This window comes from Glandiceps talaboti, chromosome 4 (assembly GCF_964340395.1).
Source record: "Glandiceps talaboti chromosome 4, keGlaTala1.1, whole genome shotgun sequence".
In the NCBI taxonomy this organism is placed as follows: Eukaryota; Metazoa; Hemichordata; class Enteropneusta; family Spengelidae; genus Glandiceps; species Glandiceps talaboti.
The window spans coordinates 27,019,527-27,042,180 of NC_135552.1; the positions used below are offsets into that span (position 1 = coordinate 27,019,527).

The 22,654-nt window shown below is 36.5% G+C and overlaps 1 protein-coding gene across 1 annotated transcript in view; it reads right to left on the reverse strand.

Moving 5' to 3' along the window:
• LOC144433636 (uncharacterized) overlaps positions 1-21,618 on the reverse strand; it is a 36,048-nt gene extending 14,430 nt beyond the window's left edge. Inside the window, exons 1-10 of the mRNA XM_078121982.1 lie at positions 21,369-21,618; positions 19,549-19,585; positions 18,726-18,849; positions 14,687-14,852; positions 7,616-7,808; positions 7,260-7,374; positions 5,371-5,408; positions 4,208-4,682; positions 3,439-3,611; positions 2,710-2,973 (exon numbers count right to left, since the gene is read on the reverse strand). Coding sequence (XP_077978108.1) covers positions 2,710-2,973; positions 3,439-3,611; positions 4,208-4,682; positions 5,371-5,408; positions 7,260-7,374; positions 7,616-7,808; positions 14,687-14,852; positions 18,726-18,849; positions 19,549-19,572 — 1,572 coding nt within the window. The 5' untranslated portion in view covers positions 19,573-19,585; positions 21,369-21,618. The remainder of the gene's footprint in view (positions 1-2,709; positions 2,974-3,438; positions 3,612-4,207; positions 4,683-5,370; positions 5,409-7,259; positions 7,375-7,615; positions 7,809-14,686; positions 14,853-18,725; positions 18,850-19,548; positions 19,586-21,368) is intronic.
• Positions 21,619-22,654: the final 1,036 nt, after the last annotated feature.

The window sequence follows — 22,654 nt, forward strand, 5'->3', positions numbered from 1 at the left end:
AAGTCAATGAAGAATTATCTTTTTAAGCTACAGCACTGTCTGTAAAGGGTCACTCATCAAGTAAACCATTGGAATTGCACACACACACAAATATTTGTTTCCATTTCCTTGTGCATGGTAACAGGACAACTGCCCCCATACCACTGCCCCCGAATGAAAAAAACTTCTAAATACATTTAGAAATATGTGACAGCAAGCATTACAGATTAACCGAGTTTGTCATTCATAAAAGTCACAGTCAACAACTTACCGCCGCAATTTGCGTACATTATACCATAGACAAAGGATTGTCTATGATTATACTCACTACATTCACATGTTTTACTCTATTGTCATCTGTGATACTTGTTATGACAATTATAAAAGTCGGCATGATGCTTTAACTTACTGCCGTAATTCACGTACTTTATACTCACATTAACACGTTCTACTCTATTGTCTGTGATTATTGTTACGACAATTATAAAAGCTGGCATGATGATTTAACTTAGGGACGACATCGAAATCAAAAGCATCGTAATTACGCGTCGCTACGAGTAAAGACTAGTAACTACTAGTAGTTACGATGTACTACGGTGAATATTCATAAGTCTCAACGCATATTCATGTACTTTAGGTAGTAGACAATAAAAAGTAAACACCTATTGTCCGTTATTCATGAGCCCAAACTACGACCATTTACGCGTAGTCTTCATCGTGAAAAAAATAACGAAACAAAAAGATTTTCTTTCCTGTGCGCAAATCAGTTTCACGCTTACTTTTTTCAATGTTATTCATTCGATGGCATTCGTACAGTCGGCTAGTAAGTCAACTAAGTGTTTCAGATATATTCAGATGTTTACCTAATATGTCTTGCCTAAAAATACCTTGAAGAAGAATTTTTATTCGAAACGTCGGATTTTACATCTATTTATTCGGACTGCCTCACAAGTTCCTTATGCACTTCTCGGCTGGTCAACAAACATGTCGACCATTTTCGTCTGGCTGCTGAACGGTGCATTGATCGTGTTAGATTCTAGTCGCAGGATTCGTCAGTCGAAATCGAACATTGTCCACAAAAACAAATTAAAAACTAAAGCTTGTCTCGCATTAATATATCGTTTGATTTGATTGATTTAGAAGTCACCTAAAAACGTTTTGTTTCTTCAAAATTTTGAGGAAAAACGTCATTTATATAACGAAATTTCGGGCTACGAATAACTGAATACGTTCATCACTTGCGTCTCTATGTTTATATATCTACCGACATCATGCATCACGCCACGTGTTGCCGAACATTGCGATTTCTCAACTCAACCCCATCATTTAGGAATGTTACTGTACTGAGAAACATAAAAAATTAGTTGTTGTTTTAGAATATATAAAACAAATCCCGTTATTCGATGATATAAAAGTCAAAACTGCACTTCCGCAACCCGGAAATTCAACAGCATTTCTTGGCCCTACCATGGCCGCCAAGCGTGAGCTTGTAAGTTGTACTGTTAGTTTGTACTGAATATTGAAACTTTGATTTCGTGCATATCTTATTGGTTTTTTTTTTAATGAATATCGCCCATGAACTTGCACTCATAAAAACATGTGCAGTACTAGTTTCATCAGCACATTACTGGCTGAGTACGTGGTTTTCTTTGACGATCGAAAATTATGACAAACTATGATCAACTACGATAGAAGACGATGTCATCATTGGAAACATGGAAGGTGAGAATCACTATCTATTGTGTGTTGGCGATAAAAAAATTACGTGTATCTACGCGTAAAGACGACATCGTTAAGGGAAACAAAGAAATGTAAACTTATTATCTATTGTCAGTTATTCATGAACCTGAACACCTCATTATCTCCCGTTTCTCGTAGTACATCGTAGCTACTAGTAGTTACTAGTCTTTACTCGTAGCGACGCGTAATTACGATGCTTTTGATTTCGATGACGCCCCTTACCGCCATAATTCACATACTTTTTTAGTTTTTCACACCTAAATGATATATATTGCTTGCCAGTCACCAACATGGTCAGAGTGTTCTGCATCGTCTTGTCAGTCATTATTGAGTTTGTTCAAAGCGAGAGAAGAAAAACCAAGTTGATTTATGATGACTATGTCTAAGTGAAACAGAATGATACGACAAACTCGGTTAATCTATAATACTTGCTGTCACATTTTTCTATATGCATTGAAGTGTTTTTTTCATGGGGGCAATTGTCTGGGGGCAGTTGTGCAATTGTCCTAGAATCCTCGCACACAGTACTTACCCCCCCCCCCCCCCCCCCCATCAAAACGTACAATGCACACAAGTCATGTAATTAGTGCCAAGATGGCAAGGTGATGCCATGTTTCAGAAAAATGATATTTTAAGAACTTTTCTGATTTTCCATTCATAGTACCAACCTAATTTGCAGTGAATATCAAATGCCTTACAAAAAACTTTTACACACAACCCATTCAGACAGATCTGATAAACATCACATGACTACTCTTTCAAGCATTAACATATAAACACTTTGAAACTTATATCTGACCAAGATTCAGATCATACTTAAGTCACGTCCTAGATGCCCTTTAAATACCCTAAATATAGAAAAGCTTATAACAGGCTTCACTAAAACAAGTTCAGTGCAAATTATTTTCCCCTAGGCAAATCATTTCAAATAAACTATCCATTTGATTTGATTTGAAAAGACATGAAAATGCTAAAATTTCTGTGACTCACCACTGTTGCTGTGTGTTCATATAATGATTGAATATGAAGGAAGTTTTGAAGGCACTCTCCACTCAGAGGTCTTTCTTTTGGGTCAGCAGCAAGCATTTTATCAATCAATACCTTGAACTCTGGAAATGCACAAACACGTTCAATGTTGTAGCAGCCTTTTATGATGTTTTCTCTGAGGCCATTTAAATCTTCACTATAAGGGGAAGTCGACTGGAAAGGGTGATGTCCTCTGGTCATAATGTAGTACAACACACAGCCAGCAACCTGACAGAGATGTGAACTTAATTAGCTTGATTTAAGTAATAATCATACCACTTTATGCTGAGAACTAAAAATACTCTTGTTTGAAGATATACTTACTCAACTAGAAGAAGAAAATGTATTGATACAATATGGAATATATAAATGTTCAACGAAACTAAGTGACTACATATGTATGCCATTGTGGGTTATCCTTGTACCAAATTTGAAACAAATCATTCCAGGCATGTCTGAGAAATTTATGGCTCTGGACAAACACATGCATGCACAGACAGACAGATGGATGGATGGAACCCAATCCATAAGTCTGAATTCCGGACTTTGTCTGGCGTGGACTAACAAAATTTCAGCACCAAATTGATACATATATGCCTGGGTTCCAGTCTACCAGTACATCAAGTCTGGTGGAAATTAAAAAATGTTGTACATCACATTTAAGAATTGTATTCAAACATGAATATGTATTACCTGGATATCGGTTGATTTCCTGTATTGAAAGGCGCATCCAGAGAGGAATGATAAACATGTTTCAGAAGCCATCCATGCACATGTACCTGCAATGCATGTTGTCAGTGTTGTTCTCCCAAAGTTAAGACGTTTGCTTATACCAAAATCACTGATATTTAACTTCCCAGAAATATCTACAGAGACAAAACATTTTGAAAAACAGTTAGCTGTAAGAAACTACAACCATTATTTTGTACTCTTACTGTGGCAAACATTAATGTGACAATGTACAATTATAAATACTGTCCCATCATTTGAAAACAACCTTGCAGACCAATGAGTGTAAACTTTACAATAATATTGAAAATCAAAAACTGCTAAGTTTAACACTTTATGGTATTGTATATGATGGTACGTGTACTAGACAAGTATACAAACGTGTCACTAAAAAACTGCATTAAATCAATGGCACAAGTTTGAAAGAAATCAGTCCACTCATATCCAAATGCTGCCTCGAGATCTGCAGTGTACATGAAAAAATCATGACAAAATAGCCGACTGGTGGCCATATTGGATCGTATCATGAAATTATTTGTTATGCAAGTGTAAGCCGCAGTGTATTGTTCTTGTGTCAAGTTTGAGATGAATCAGTTCAGTCATGTCTGAGAAATGACACCAGACGCACAGACACACGCACACACGGATGGACGGACAGAGCCCAATCTATAAGTCTACCAAGTCACTTTGTGGCTTCTGATAACTAGCATAGCTAGGACAGCTTTTTACTCACCTATTAGAAGATTCTCTGGTTTTATATCTCTGTGTATAATTCCAATTCTGTGCAGCTCATTCAAACCAGTCAAGAAGTCCTTACATAATGATAGACATTTGACTGTGGTCAGATCAGTGATTGGCAAGTCACTTGAAAATTTCTTCTCTATTAACTCGCACACATTGCCTTCACACAATGGAGTAATTAGATAAGTGAAATCATCATCTTCTTCTACATGAATCTGTGGCAAAACATTGTCAAGAGCAGGTACACTTTTGTCAGATAACAGTCTGAAAATTGCCAATTCATCACATTGAACTACATCACTCTCAATTCGTTTGATGGCCACTGCATGTTCATTTTTGTATAATCCCAGGAAGACTTTTGCCCTTCCAGCTGCAATGAGACTGCTTTTGCAATATTTAATTGTATTTACTTCTTTCAAACTTGAAACTTTTCGAAGAAATGTGATTTTTTCACTCCATCTTCCACCCTGCAATAAATCAAAAGAAGAAAACACAGTTTTAAAGGACCACAAAATGTCATGTACCATGTGATATATCATGGTTGATTTCACTGTTAATTGATTATGTGCTAAATATTGCAAACACCACAGTAGGTGAATACCCAGCCATTAAGTGTGTGGATGCAGGGTAGCTATTGAACACCTTATTATTATGTATTCTGTGCCAAATGAAGTTAAAGCCTACATAAATTTAATTAATCATTTTCTAATGGTCTACAAATCTATAGATACATTAATATATAAGGACATACTAGCTGTCATATCTACTTTGTAATCAATATTTACTTTTATTTAAGATCTGCCATGTGACAGGTTGAATTACCTCCCTAAAATATTGCTTTGATACATTAACTTCCCAAACAGTGACAAAACCCTAGTTCAACTCCTGACACCTTTTAAGTCTTTCAAACATAAAACTAGTCAGAAAAAAAGAAATCATACCCACAATACATTATCAAATGTTCAAGAAAATTTCGAAGATTTTATAGTAAGTGAAGTATTTATATCACTCAAAATTTACTACTTAATTCATAGTTCTATATGATAATGTGTGGGGAAAAAGCCTGGACTATTACATAATTCATGATAAAGCCAGCAATTACCCATGTTTGAGTATTACAGTATAGAAAACTTCAAATTGTCAGAGAGAACTTACCTTCACAGGGTATGGCCCGCTAGGCAAAATGTGATAACCTAATAAAATGAAAACAAATAATGTTATATATAACTATACATGCACATGCCAAACAAACTAAAGATTCTTTATGAAGCATTTTGGAAGACATAGCATTACCTTTCCACTCTGAAATCTATTTAAATGGTGAAGTATAATATTTGTTGTACATACTACATATACAGCTACTTTGCTTTTAGCAACTAAGGTAATAAAATTACTACTTTGAAATATGGTGTGTGATCAGTACCTAGTATTACTACCATTTTTAAGGTATAGCTTACACACATCAGGACCCTATGGGGAAAGTCGCTAAGTACTAAAGTGTCTCCTGTCAAGTACGTAACTATTAAACTCATGCATTTAAATCACGATGTTTGAAATTGAGAGGTTATACAGTACAAGCCACAAAAATGAAACAGTAATGTACTGACACTGTGCAGTATGGTTGAAGTACTGTACACTATGCTACAGTACGGTATGGATACGGTACTGTACGTTTAAAATCCTATTGTCTAACATGGTTTCGATAAGGTCAGTTCAGTGCAAATATTGCATATAGTTTGAACTGGATGACTTCAAGGCATCCATTTCATTGGATGACTTCAAGGTATCCAAGCTTATAAAGTCAGATCAATACAACTACGAGAACTGGACTTCTTCAAGGCGCATCCATTGCATTGGATGACTTCAAGGTATCCAAGTTGATAAAGTCAGACCTATGCAACTTTTACTGTAACATGAAGTTTGAACTGGATGAGTCAAGGCATCCATTGCTCAGTCCACTAGATGTTTTGATAAAGTTAAATCTATACAACTATTACATGTAGTTTGAACTGGATTACTTCAAGCTAGCCATCCATTGCATTGGATGACATCAAGCTATCCAAGTTCATAAAGTCAGATCTATTCTATAATTGTATGTTGTTGTAGTTGGAGTTGGATGACTTCAAGGTATCAAAGCTGATAAAGTTAGATCCATGCAACTATTGCCTGTAGTTTGAGTTGGATGACTTCAAGGTTTCCACGCTGATAAAATCAGATCTATGCAGCTATTGCATGTGTTTTGAACTTTATGACTTCAAGGCATCTATTGCATTGGATAACTTCAAGGTATCCATGTTGATAGAGTCAGATTTATGCAACTTTTGCATGTACATGTAGTTTTTAAAAGCTGGATGACTTCAAGGTATCCAAGTTGATAAGAGTACTGAGATCGATGTTATTGCATGTAGTTTAAACTGGATGACTTCAAGGTATCCAGTTGATGAAGTCAGCCCTATGCTATTACATGTCATTTGAGTTGGGTGACAAACTTGTGATGTTATTATGGCAGATTTTCAAATAGCATGCAAGTTTGATCGGCAAAGTGAAACATATAAAGGACATTTTCGGGGGTAAAATAAGAAGATATTTTCAGCACACAAATTTTTGTGTGATATTTCTATGTAAATTTAAGTGAATACTTAGCCTATCCACAAGCGTTTGGTATTATCGTTTCTCTCCTACCAAAAGCTTATTGACAATTGTATAGGACCTCATTTTCAAAATTATAATATTACGCTTTTCAATCTTCCATTCATATAGTAATTAAGCGTCATTACCCAATCAACTGATGCACGGACTTGCATCATCAGGTTGACAATTCCATAACATTGATCATTTCTAGTATTCTTATGATGACATTTTCACATCATGTTACCATTCCCTGTGTATAGCAATGTTTCCTACATGCATTGTTTTTAACCATTTAAAAATCTTTATATTTTTATATACATGGATAATTTATTCAGAATACATACACTAGACTAAATTTTAGTTTGAATAGCAAACCCCAAAGTTCTGATTAAACAATTATTAATATCACATACCTTGTAAATGCCACTGCCGACATATTTCTTTTTCACCTTCATCAGTACACTCTTTGTCACAAAAGTTGCATCTGAGTCGCTTTTCCTTTGCACCCTGTTTATCCATGATTGAACACTAAAAATGAAGTAAATAACCAGAAATAATCAGGAAAGATTGAGACATTTTTAAAGACCAGTGGGAAAAGTTGGACCTTTCCTTTAATACGATGCTGAGAATGATATATGTTGTCAGTTGTGTCGCAGTATTCCTACGTATGCTGATAAGTAATAATCATTTTACAAAGGATCGACAAATTGGCGAGTTGAGATATGAAATCACATGAAATTGGTCACTGTGTATGTATGAAATTATATACCTTTCTCCATGGCAAGTCTAACCCTTCTCCATAGTTGTATAGTATTTCTTCATTGACAGCGATGTCTCTTATAGCAAATAAACAGAGATGATTGGTTCCAGATTGATCAACAACTTTTTTCATCGTGCTGTTTGGCTTGACGTGGTCATCATTGACATATTTGGCAATTGTCTCTATTCTGGTGGCATCAATACTGAAAATGAAAGAGCCCAACAGAGATATGTACATTGTGTTAATGTTTCATCTAGGTCCAACACAGAATACATTTGATGAGCTATTTTACCTTTCAGGTTACCATTTCATTCGCAGATCACCTACAATGGAAGAATCAGGATATCATACAGTCCCTGCTGGTTATCATTTATTTACAGGTATCAGCTGGCAGAAGGGGGGTTGGGTTTAGATCATGTTTTGGAAGTACTTGAACTAAAAATGTAAACCATGGTGTACATATATACAGTCTTTGTGTAAAACTTCATCAAAATAACATCAAATTTGGGAAGTGGAATCTCTGAGAAAACAAAAATTTCAGAATATATATGGTACATGCAGAGGCATTCTGGAACTACTTAGTTATATGGCTGATAAGGGCATGTAAAGTTTAAAACATTATGACTGCCTAAAATATTACATCAAATCAACAAGTATATGCAAGACTCTGTATATGGTATATTATGTACCTGCATACAAGGTTTGAAAGAAAAAGCAGTCACATATCCGTACCATTGCTGTATGAACAGTGCCATCACATTATGCAAGCAGATAACTTTATAGTAATTAATACTTGTCAGAATCTGTATTTGATCATATACTAGATCATTCTGATCATGGCTACTGATTGAAGTACACATATTCCCCAACTACCCTGTCTCATCATCTGTAACATCTAGCGCCTACATTCACCGATATCGAGATATGACAGGAAAATACAAAAATACCGCCAATGGCATTGTAGCACAACTTTACAGTTTATAAAAATGATAACCCATATTATCCATGCTAAGTATAAGTACTAATTTGCTGAATGCATATCTAGTTGCGTATCCAACCCTGTTGTTATCTTTGCAATATTTGCTATTCACACGGTCATGTTGCTGGATATATTTGCATACACTTTTTGTTGTTCGTTCACTCATCTTTGAACCCCCAATGTCAGCTTTGTAGTATATGTGGTCATTTGCATGTTACTATGGGCGTGGTCGTGTTCCTAGGTATATTTACATTCCTTTTAAATGTTTATTCGTTTATCTATTGATCCCTGTTGTTATATATGAATCACGAGCTATGGGCATGGCCTTGTTGCTATGCATATTTACATATTTTTTTAAAATATTTATTCAATTACATGTACATGTATCTAAGAATCCCTGTTGTTAACTTTGTGAAATACACTGCCATTTGGCTGTTGCCATGGCAGGGATTACCCTGGCGCAAGAACTGCATGAGATAAAATCCCATATGAAGAAAACGAGTGAAAGAATTTGAAAACTGTGTGGGACGGAAGTCAAAATATGGCAGGTGGCTAATTTGCATATATATTTACATATCATTTGCATAACAATATGCATAAAATGTGTTGGTACTGGAAGTAGTTTATAGATGTCATTCCAGCTTCCTACATGTAAAGGCATGCTGTGATTAACTTAATAATTGTTTTATTTATCCAAACATATAAATGATTACAAAACCATTGTAACAAAAATAAACAAAAACAATGAGATGAGTAAATGGGGATCAAGAAATAGCAACAGTTAGTCTAGTCTGACCCCGACATATTGTGACTTATAAAATAACTTGGACTATACATAACTTGGTAAAGAAATAAAAACGAGTTGAAACCAATAACAAAATCACAAGTTGAGTTATTGATTTTTAAAACGAGTTTTTTAATTATTTTTCTTAGACAAGCGACCTATCGGTCAGAATAGCTCCGTTTTTTTTTTTTTAAATTTAATTTTTTATTTTGGTGACATGTAGAAGTGGTTCAGGTCTTCAGCTCTTCACTATGCAGTTTTGTTTTAGCGATGCAATAAAGTGGTTAGTGGTTTCATATGATGTCTCACTATAAAACATATTTTACACAGAAGTTGGTAATGTATTGTACTTTTATACCATAGTCACCATTTTATAACAAAAATCTACTGTTATGAAAAATTGCACAAAATCTCAGAAAAAAATGACTGGGAAATGCACACAAGAAAAAGAAAAAAAGAGGATTTTGAGGTTGGCTATAAATAATTCCAGTGTCTTACAGCTGTAACCCTGGAAAATTTTAATGATGAATGAAATAAACTAGGGATCTAAAATAATTTTGAGGCAATTTGAATTTGAATTTTCTAACAAATTTACAAAGTCAACAACATTCAACTTGTACTAGCTGTGGTAGATATATATAGGGAAGAAATGTATTAATCGCCATCTTAGTTTCCGTACGGCGACAATCTCAAGTACCCGGAAGAGAGTCATTCTCAGCCATACGTTACAGTGGTAACACTCGTTCATGTTCGGTTACCTTTCACAAAGAAAACACAAAGAAATGGTTGAAATGATCTTTTTTTTATTTCTTTTCATCACAACAACAAAATCTGCGTGATCAAAAGTGTTGTAAACTAAACCAGAAAGAATTATCGGACTGGCTAAACTTCCCGATGAACTGGAGTAAGGTCCTACTACTTCCAAGTTAGTCCTGCTTACATGACGGTGCACGAGTCTGTATTACTGACTTGACTCTAAACACCGTCATGCAAAGAGCAATAGAGTTTGCCTATTACAACACCGCAAGCAAAATGTACTCGCGCCAATTGCAAAAGAATTACCTACCGACCGATCAAATATTAGCAACCGATCGAATATCTATGCCATTTCCATTCCACTGACGGTAGTATTCCCTGCTCAGATCACAAAAAGCGTCGAAATCAGACCTTTTCAAGTGCGAACTGCAACATTCAAAAACCCTCGTAACACCGCCACATTTGATATCGTTGAGTGAGATGAATAATTACCCAGAGACACTTGCGCCGACGTACGTAAGGAGAAGTGATTAAATTTACGATAGAATTTGAAAAGTTCCGATTTTGATAGTTTTGGTCATCCGCTATAGGACTTTTGCAGTCAAAATGAGGTAAACAGACTAAATAATAGATTTATTGCTAATATTTGACCACTGGGCGATTTTATTCATAGTTACCAGCATTTTTAGTAAGTCCGTATTTCACGGCTGGCTCTTCGCAGGACGGAGGGGGAGGGACAATTGTCAGAATCGAGTCCCGAATTCCTCCGTATGCAAGCAGGACTACTTCCAAGTAAGCCTCGATAGTACTATAGTACGTGAGAAAATCGTCTCAAACTAGCGATACAACTTTCAAAATATAACTTGACATGTCTTCATTTGTTAGAGTTATACAATTCAAGACGGGTTTTCACTCGAAAACAACAATTCTGTGAATAATGACACTCTGAACGCAGCTATTTCTCGGACGACGTTACCACTGTAACGTATGGCTGACAACGACTTGCTTCCGGGTTAGTCCCTTGTGCATACGGGTGGATTGTCGGCGATTAATACATACATCGTCTGATATTTTAATTCACAGTGTTTCTTGTGACTGGCGCCTGTCAGCAGACTCTGCCATTTTTTTTATCATTCCATTGTATTTAAACCTTGTACTTGACATTTCGCAATATTTATAATTCTCAACAAAATACCTCAACATGTCTCACTTCGCTCGTACTCAAAGCAGCCCCGCGCGGTATGATCACTGACACTGATGACATGATGAGAGAGAACCTTTTCGGATTTACATGTAAAACGGGGAAAGATACAAAAAACATGTACGCAAAACATAATGCAAAGTCTGAAGCCAAATTAAAGTTGTAATTATTTTAATTATTTTTACTTGGCAAATATTTGCATTTTGGAAAGGCAAGACACGTTCATGTCGTTTAACTTTACATGTGAACTGTCGGCCATAACTTCAACCGCATGCCTGGCATGCCCTTCCTTACGCAAGTTGTCTGAATTCCGGTTCACTGTCATTCCAAATTGCACGACAATATAGAATTAACCACAAGTTACATGTTATCTGAAAACATCACACTTTTATAGTGGGTCTGAAGTGTGATTTTAGTGAGTACCAAGAACGTCCTGTGTTGATACTCAAGATACTTGCTGTGGAAAATCGCTCGGTCAAATGAGGTCACCTTCAGCTTCTAGTCGAATCAGGATAGAGTATGCAAATGAGGATGTTGCGGACTGGCTGATTATGTAGAAGGGTGCAGAATTGGATTTGAAGTTTACAACCCTGTTTCGAACAAACGCTTCTCATTTGGGCGCCCAATGCGTAGAATTATGACTATAGCACATATTACATTGCTTGTTTGACGTCAATAGTGTCTTTTGAAAAGTGGCAGTATACTTAAAGTCTCGTCGACTGATTTCCAATATGGCGTCGGTCATTATGCTCATTAACATATTCATTTTTTTTTTCAATTTACAAAAAAAAAATCATAAAAAATAAAAATGAGGATGTGCTGACTTGAAATTAACAAATCTGAGTAAGCTACCCCCTGCGCATCAACATGCCAGATATCAAAGCAATCTAATAAGAGGTTTTCAAGGAGTTGATGAAAATGACATTTTATGAAAAAAAATCATAAAAAATTGAAAATGGCACAGATCAACTTGGCATGAACAAATCTGAATAGCCTCCCCCAGGGAACATGCACACCAAATATCGAAGAATTCCGACTGTCAATTTCGGATTAGATAGTAAAAATATAAAAGTTTGACGGACACCTATGATTCACTCTACTCTCTATACCTCAATACCCACCTATACCTAAAGCTACGCTTTCAGCTTTCGCTGACAGCGGAGCTAAAAAGCTAAATGTCCAAAGATAAATTAGACTTTTGAAACACCAAATAGTTGTATGTAGGCTAGCTACACATCGTGTAGTCCGAAAACTCATGATACACGAGACTTACTGAAAACTCGCTATAGTATATGACGTAATGGCTGTCATATTTAGTATCCATGCATTCGTCGTGTGATGTTGCGAGTCGACGATCAGACAACGAAAAACTACAAACTAAACGATATTTTCAGAGTAAAATTGAATATGAAACCGATAATCAGAGATAACATCATCACTTTTTCAAAAGGTATATTAGTCAGGTAAACTCTTTTTCACGGTGGTTTTGCCATTGATTTACTGGAAGTTTATACCATAGTGCGAATCACACCGGTAACTATTAGTATTACTATCATGCATTCCATTACTAGCATTAGCGGGTTTACGCATTTATTCATATTGAAAACAATATGGCAAATTTGATCAGATCAGATCAGTTTTAATAGTCGTTTGAACTACTGGTACTTAGAAACCACTTGTATTTAGTCACTATACAAAAGCTTTTATTTTAGAGGATTGTTTTTAGATCGCGTTTATCACTGAGGCACTGTTAGTGTCGACAGTGCAATTTTTTTTCCCAATTGAGTTTTCTGGACGCGACATGTCCATTTTGACATCGTAAATATCACGTTATCGCGCCCCAAAGTGATCCCTGCCATGGGCGTGGTCATAGTTGCTAGGGTATTTGAATATTTTTTTTGAATGTTTACTCATTTGCCTACCAGATGATATTGTTTTTTCGCTGAAATATACTGCAATTTGGTTGATGCTAAGGGCGTGGTCATGGTTGCTAGGGCCAATTTTGTCATAAGTTTTGAAGAAAATTTGTACAAAAACACTTTCAGAAACATCTCACCAAGTTCCAGTATAAGGGACCGGTCAGTATTTACGGCAGGGGGGGGGGGGGGGGCCTGGGGAGAAATTGGGGGGGGGGGGCCATGAAAAAAATGGGAGGCTTGAAGGGGGGCCCATGAAAATTCCGATGGTCTGAAGGGGGGGGGGGGGGGGGGCCATGAAATATTTTGCTCATAATATGTACCAAATTAAACCTCAGTAGCGTCGTTTACCATGTAAATTTAAAAATTTCTTGCGGCTTTGCCGCAATAACCTCTAATACCTATATTCAATGATGAGTTCGTGACAGCCAGGCGAATGTATTTGTGTTTGTCTTCTTCTGTCTTTCTGTCGCTATCTGTCTGTATGTATATATATTTCTCTCTTGTCTCAGTCTCTGTCACTTCTGTCTCTCCCGGTCTCGGTCTCTGACTACATGTCGCTGTCTATCTGTCTGTCTGTCTGTCTGTCTGTTTGTCTGTCTCTCTCTCTCTCTCTGTCTGTCTCTGTCTCTGTATCTGTCTATCTCTCTGTCTCTCTGTATCTCTCTCACTCTTTCTCGTTTAATTATGAGGCAGTCAATAGCCAAGAAAGCGTGTGTCTGCCAAATTATCTCTGAATTAAAAGTTATATGGGTTCATTTAGGGGGGCCATGAAATTTTTTGAGAGCGCGAAGGGGGGCTGCAAAATTTTTTTGGACCAAAATAATTTCTCCCCAGCCCCCCCCCCCCCTGCCGTAAATTCTGACCGGTCCCTAATTGACCCACTACTATTTAGAGATACATTTTTGACCAAAAATTAACATTTATCCACCTAATTTGCATGTCACTGATGGGACCATTATATCATGGACATTTCTCAGGATAAACACCATGAAGAATGTTCCACCCAAATTTCAGGCTAATCTGCTGAGTGGTTTTGGAATTATACATTACTGACCAAAAAGACACATTTATAGACCTAATTTGCATATTTTGGGGGAAATTATTATGTCATGAACATATCTTCATTTACTCACCCCTAAGCATGTTCCCACCAAATTTCAGGCCAATCTACCCGGTAGTTTTGGAATTTAAGTTTGTTGATGTGATCATTTTCATTTGAACAATTTCTCAACTATACACCACAGGTAACATAACCACCAAATATCAAAGCAATCGGTCCCACAGTTTTTTGACTTTAAGTTGTTTACACACATACATACACACAGACAGACATACTTTGTAATGCCTATAGCACTACTGAACCAGTTCAGTTGTGCTAAAAAATGAGAGCACAGACAAATTAAGAGACTCTTAAAAATAATAAAAGAATATCCCTACTTACGCCACAGGTTTACCCTTGTCTTTAAAAAAGAAAATATAAGACCCATCTCCTGTTTCATCATATTCATTTTCCTTTTCAGATGCCTCTTTTCCTGAAAGTCTTTCACCTTCGTACCACATTAAATAGTCCCCTTTTGTATACTCTTTTGCCGCAAACACACCTTTGCCTGTAGAGAAGAACCATATTATAGATCAGACTAGTAAATTGAAGGACCATTTTAATAATGACAGCATTACACATCATGATATGAACAAGCATTACACATCATGATATGAACAAGTAATCATACATGTAACATCCCATTGGGGAAGTGTTCAGTCCCATTTAAATGGTACTACTTCTTGTATGGAATGGATGTAATATTACAAATTGACAATTGACATTATGATGCCAACTGAATGCTATCTGCCCATCTGTCAAACATTGGCTCCAGAGATTATATGGCCTCATGACATCTGAACCAGTGTACCACTTAGGGAGTGTACATTAATTGTGTTGTTTAATTTGTGGTGGGGGGGGGGGGGATTTCTAATCAAGCGATGTTTTTTTATTTGCCCCCCCCCCCCCCCCACTAAACCTTATATAAATTATCTGGCACCCCTATGATTTCTTTTTTTTCTTAGACCCCCTGCACCCCACAGATACATACACAGATGAAACACAGATACAACAACACATAGAAAAGCCAACAGTTGCTGTAAACGTATTCCATATTAATTACTACAGAGTTCTACCTGTGCACAAAGTTGTTGACCGTGTACATTCATAAAATCACCAATTAACACAAAGTTAAATGGGCTGACAGAATAGAACAGAATACTTGTTTGGCTACAATTTTCATTATCTTTTTTTCATGCCATTACTGACATATTTAATTAGCTGAACAAGTAAATATATATGTCACTTATGAATCGTGGGATTGAAAAATAAATGCAAAATTGCACTGTTGGGAAAACTTTCTGTGTGTCAACAAATCCATAACTTTAGGAGTAATTTGCAGTGATTGATCACATCGTTATGTGCTATATAAGACACATAAGATAAGGATTAAGACCCTTCCTGTATTATAGTATTCATATTATCTCTATGCAAAATAAACCCTTCTGGAATATTCCAAGAGAATGTACTAAACTGATGGGCTGAGGGGCAGGTACATGGGCAAAATTGAGTTGTGGTTGATCTTGCCTTTACTTCTGTACAATACACCAAATTGTGGATTTTGCATCTACCTGTCCTTCAGTGCACTGGGCATTGTTTGGTATGACCCCTTATTGTTTTAACTTTTATACAAGTCATTGTAGTTTTGATAAAATCATAAAGTTATCAATAATTTGTTCCTTAAATTTTGGACTCTGGTTCCCTTTATTGTCAGTTAGGAAGTGAAATTTGTATGATTGAGTTTGACTTTAGAGCATCTTTCAGCACAGTGCCTAGCTCGCTAAGTCAGATGGTCTCTAGTCAGACTTTGATCATGATCATTGCAGTAGGTTTCTGCTGGATTTTTAGGAAATATAATAAGCTTGTCAACTTATGTGTTCTATCCACTACCTATGGAAAAGATTTAAGTGAACAAGTCATCATAGATAACACAGTCCCCACTCTTGTGGTGGTGTTGGTTACCATTTTGATTGTATCAGTTTTCATCTGGGATAGGTGCAATCACAAATTGACAAATGACATGCTACTGGTAATTCATGTCTACCAATTGGGTTCCAACATGAGTTTTTGTAACACAATAGCTGCTGTATCTGTGTAATAACTTTGTACATGTAATTAAGATCATAACAAAATGGCTGCCTGGTAACCATCTTAGACTGCATCACAAAAGAAAGCATTATTTGACAAGAATGTACTCCCGTTTTCTTGCTGCTAAGGCCGTGGTCATGGTTGCTTTTGGAATGATTGTTCACTTGTCTAAGAATCCCCATTATCTTTGTGAAATACAGCACTGTTTGGCTGTTGCTATGGGTGTGGCCATGGTTGATATGGTATTTGCATACATTTTTTGAATGTTTATTGAATTGCCCACCAGATGATGTTATTATTTGACCAAAATATACTGCCATTTGTTTGTTGCTAAGGGTGTCTCATGGTTGCTAGGGCCAATTTTGCCAAATTATTTGAAGAAAATCTGCAGAATAACACTTTCAGAAACATTTCGCCAAGTTTCAGACTAAGACTTACTGACCAAGTACTTTTGGAGATGTAAGTTTTTACCAAAAATGAACATTTTCACACCTAATTTGCATATCACTAATGGTATTGTTGTATGCTTACTATTTCTTCGTCCATACATCCCTAGATGCATGCCCATTAAATTTCAGTCCAATCTGTTCCGTGGTTTTGGAATTGTAGATTTTTTACCAAAAAGACACATTTTTAGCCATAATTTGCATATCACTGATGGGACCATCATACCATGAACAACTCTTAGTATTAACCCCCTGAAGAATGTTCCACCCAAATTTCAGTCATAATATGATGAGTAGTTTTGGAATTATACATTTTTGACCAAAAAGACACATTTTTAGCCCTATTTTGCATATTATTGGGGAAATCTCATCATGTCATAAATAAATCCCAATACCCTCACCCCTAAGAATGTTCCCACCAAATGTCATGCCAATCTACCCAGTAGTTTTGGAGTTAAGCTTTTTTTTAAACCAAAAATCACATTTTTTGACCCAAAATCTCCATCTCTGATGTAATCATTTTCAAAAGAAAATCACGTGCATATATGCACCCCATAGTGTGTTGTCCTTGTGCCAAGTTTGAGAGAAATAGGTTCAGTTATGTCTGAGAAATGACTCTGGATGCACGGACACACCGAGCCCAATCTATAAATCCCCGTCCCGGATTATGTCCGACAGGAACTAATAATAACTGCACTGCTTTGTCATCGAGCCATAATGCTAACAAACCTTCTGAAGGCTATTGTGCACAAAGTCAAGAATGTGTACCATTTTGCTTATATATTTTATTTTACATATCTGGCACTTGTTCATCCCGACATTCCATTTAGGGTTTTTTTGTGCCCCCCCCCCCCCCCCCAACAAAAATAAAAAATCAGAACAATTTGGTCACTAACATTTCATGAAAAGATATTCAGTAGCTGTAAATCTTGTACCCATGCAGTGGCTTGGGGAGGGGGGGGGGTCATTTTTAACTAAAGGAAACAAGGAGAGGGTCAGGTTTTAAAAGTGGAGAATTTTGGGAGGGGTCAGTGCTTGTGACAAACCAAGGGTGATTTGCTCTGCCCCTCCTTGCAATTACTGAAGGCTCCCACAGTTTCAATCTCTACATTATAACATGACACTGCATAATGATCCCTAACTTGACATGTATTGTCATGGGGGTGGGGTAGGGGTAGGAAGGGGGATCCTTATTACATATGATGACTTTAAACACCACTGCATGAAGATAATACAAAATAATAATAATTTATTTACCACTCCAAATCCCAATCATTCAAATAAAATATTAGTAAAAACACTTTAATACAGAGAAAAGTGCAGGATGCATACAAGGGCAACTGATGGACAATGTATTCAATAGTATGTCAGAGACAGTTCCTTTCCATGGAAGTTCAATAATTTACTAAAATGAGAAAAGTCCTTTCATACTATTTAACATAGTGTACATCTTGTACATCATCTTAAATGTTGGTGGTCATCTGTAGCACATGTGTGGCGGTGGGTCCCTCAGATGTGCAACAGACGAAATGGGAAATGGTTTATAACACTGACAGAAACTTTGAATGCTGAAGGACACCTCATTGCAGACTGGAGAGGGAACAATTCAACTTGTTTGTAAACACTCGAACATTGCGAAAACTCACACATGCGCATTAGACGACCGCCAACCTTTAACATACATTTAATACAAATTTATGTAAACAGTATACTTCTGAATCTGGTTATACAGATATGTAAACTCTGAAGTAATGCTCACATGTAAGTACATATGGCAGAAACACACCTCCTATGCTCCCATATTTTTTGGTTCTTTCATTAATTTAAAAAGTTTACAGTTGTCTCACCTTTAAAACTGTTGATAAAGCGTATCTCAAACCGGCCTTCCTTAGGTATATCAATACCTTCTGTAACACATTTCTTTGCTACTTCTCTGGGAGAGATTGCAGGAGACCCTCTCCTCTGCCTTGTCTGTGAATTATTTTTAAAAGTACATGAATTACACTGTGAAATTAAGATATTTGAAAAACATAACAGAGTATCCCATTTTTGTCTGACTGGTGCTGCATTTAGTCACATACTTATATAATTTGTGCAGAATGAGATTGTACACACATCACATACATTTATTTAGGTATCTATCTGACCTTTTTTCCACACACTATGGGGACCAAAAGGGTGGAGACAAAGTTACAGTTGATTATCCCCCTTAAACCGTTAGACATGAACCAGAATGGAAATTCTTGTCATATAGCTGATATGAGTTGGGAAAACAGTTGATTGTGTATCGACCAGTCACTTATACACAACAATGTATCTAATACATAGGTTGTGTTTACAAGCTTGATACTTGAGCCTAATGTACACCAAGGTGTACTATAAAAATACCAATGATTTACAGGACAACAAAGAGAAAATAATCATATACTGTATTCCTTTTGTTACTACAGACAAATTATACACAGAATTAACTTTAATTCATGAATGTTTTTCGCAAATGTACGTGTAAGACTCTTCATTAGTAAATAACATTTCTTTCATTCCAGTCTAAAATAAAGTTGATATATGTCCAAATAATACAAATTAACAAGAACTTTGTTGGAAAAATTTTGGCAGGAAAGTTGTTGCAAATTGTAAATGTTTCACAATCACTAAGATAAAACTACTTACCATTATAAATGACTTGACAGACATTTCTGCTCTGATACTAGTGACAGATCATGGAAAAGAGAGAGGAAATCATTAATATCAATAATCTCAACTATTAAAAGAACTCTGCAATCTAAGCTTCTATATTGACCAGCATATGTTCAATGATTGTCCAATCAAATTAAGTTTGCCTCATGAAGCTGATAGGCTTTCATTCTAAGATAGTGTTGATAGAACAGGATTTTCCATGACTGAACTGCAATGACCCCCAAGCTTTGACAACTTTTTGACTGGGAAATCAAAAGGCGGAAGCCTACTAAATGTAGAAACTTAGCAGATGACTGGCTTAAAGCAAAAATTCAAGTTTGTACTTCACTTTACCAACACTGATTTCAAAATATGCCAAAATTTTGAAAGGGTGGGACATGCTATTACCATACAGATAAATTTAAACAGATAACAGCTGACATATCAAATTGTAGTGTACATGCCATCTCAGTCTCTCAGATGTTTTTGACAGCATTCAATAAAAACAAGATTTGAGTTATGGTTGACCAAATCTAAACATTACAACACATTGTGGCTCTGTCTGCCAATCAGGTGTATAGGAATATAAATTGTAGATGTATAGGAATCTGCATGTCTATGAAAGTCTTTTTGCACCACTACAGTTTGTCAAGCAATTACATCAGTTCATGTATCAAGGCATGATGCAAGTAAAACCTGGTTGATGGTCAGCCAGCATGTTGAAACCAAAATTGATACAGTATGCCAATATATGGATGCAGTCATAGTGTGTCACACTCTGTGACAGATAGAGTAAATTGCAATAGCAGTTACTTGAGTTGTGTCATCCAATATCAAACAATGTACATCTTAGACACAAAATATGAAGTGTCCTGAGACATTTCTAACACAAACTTTAACGTCGCCAAAACTTATGCACAACCTTTGAAAACAATACTGTAAGTTGTGAAATTATTGTTTTATGTCATGTGACAATATCTGATTTGAAGATTAGCCATATATAGGGATGAAATTCAAATATATTTGAGTCCGGCGCGATATTATGAACCGAGCAACATTTTTGGTGTGCGAGGGTTTAACCTTGTAACTTGCCACATATACGATATTTTGGTCAAAATCTAGCAAAGGTCAGAAAATTTGAGACTGAACTGTATGAACAAACTGACTGCAGTTGTTACACGACGCGACGGTGAACTTGAGACTGTGATCGAAACGGGACCGCGAGAGAGTTCAGACGATCGACTAGACCCCCCCCCCCTTCACATCAGTCTCAGACGTTACGAGTACATTTTTGTAAATGAAAAGTCTGCTTCATGTAGGACGAAAAACATTGCCAAAGACAATAAAACTGAATGTTGAGATGTATAATGACAACGAGTCAGTGAATCGTGGTTTTAAAACCTTATCAAAACTTCTCCGCCATGATGTTTGTTTACACGTGACTGTGATTTATAATATTAGTTTATAAAGTTACTAACGCATTTCCACATCTCTCACTGCTCGACTCCACCACTTACATTTGTACATAAAGCATGGAAGTATAAAGTGACATGATTTCTGGTTGCATACGCCAATACCCTAAAGAAAATACTTGTCATCTTGCATTCGTACTTAATGATGAAACAACTGTGTGATGCCGAGTCCCTATCAGTGATTTCGGTGAAAACAATCTGAGATTTCGAACGTCTCAAACACTTCATTCTCCCAATTACATCCATACGCTCTTTCACATCATACCATACACAATCATACATAATATACAAAATTAATGACGCGAACATGGTAGAAACAAGTGTAGTTTTCGAGAAACTAACCGTTTGGATGTTTGTAGATGTAAATACACGTCCAACTTCCACCAACAGCAGTGGGGGAAAAATCCTCCATGTCACGGCGCCAGACACTTCAAAGAGTTTGATGACGCACTGAGATTTCACTGTCTAGATCTATGCAAATTAGATATATGGGACGGTAACCAACGGGACGTGACAGGGATAGTTCAGACGATCGATCGACTAGAAAACTTTCTTTCCCTTCACGTCAGCCTTAGAAGTTACAAGTACATGACAAATCTGCTTCATGTAGGAAGAAAAATATTGGCAAGACAATCAAGCAGAATGTCGAGATATTTACACAAGTCAGTGAATCATGATTTTAATTTAAAACCTTTTCAAAACTTCTCCGCCATGATGTGTGTATCATACATGTGACTGAATTTATAAATTAGTTTATAAAGTTACTAACGCACCCCCCCCCCCTCTCACTGCTCGATCAACACATACATAAAGAATGGAAGTATAAAGTGACATGATTTCTGTTTTCATACACTAATACCCTAAAGAAAAAATTATCATCATGCATTCGTAATTAACGACGAAACAACTGTGCATGTGATGCACAGGGGCGTGTATTATTGCTTAGATTGTCGTCTTATTATTAATAAAATATGGTACGAATCCTGCTGCTACAACTGTATCAATCTGTATACTTCAAAAAATATACAGGTAGGACTATATAGTCAAAGTGTTGTTATATTTAGCCTATAGACCAGGAAAACAACAATCTAAGAAATATTACAAGCCCCTATGGTCCCATATCAGTGATTTTGAGGAAAACTATCTGAGATTTCGAACTTCTCAAACCTTTATTCTCCCAACTACACCAATACGCTCTTTCACATCATACCATATATAATATACACAATTAATGAAGCGAACATGGTAGAAACATGTGTAGTTTTCGAAAAACTAACCTTTTTCTAGATTTCTTGATGTAAATCCACATCAACTGTGCAGTGGGGAAAAATACTTCAAAGAGTTTGCGCATGCGACGACGCACTAATTTGCTGTCTGTATGCAAATTAGATATGGTAACTTTGTAGCCAAAGTCGGGACGCGGTCTTCAGACGTGCGCTAAACAACAGCCAATCAGAATGTATACACTCGTCCTATGCAACATTTCATCCCAGGGTGGCGATCGACCGTGTGTATAGTCTCTGGGCAAGTTTTCTACCTGAGATACACCCGCGCAGTATGCAATCCGTAGGAAAGTGTCAATGTAGACTCCAGCTGAAACTCACAGGATCAACTATTTATGCCTAAAG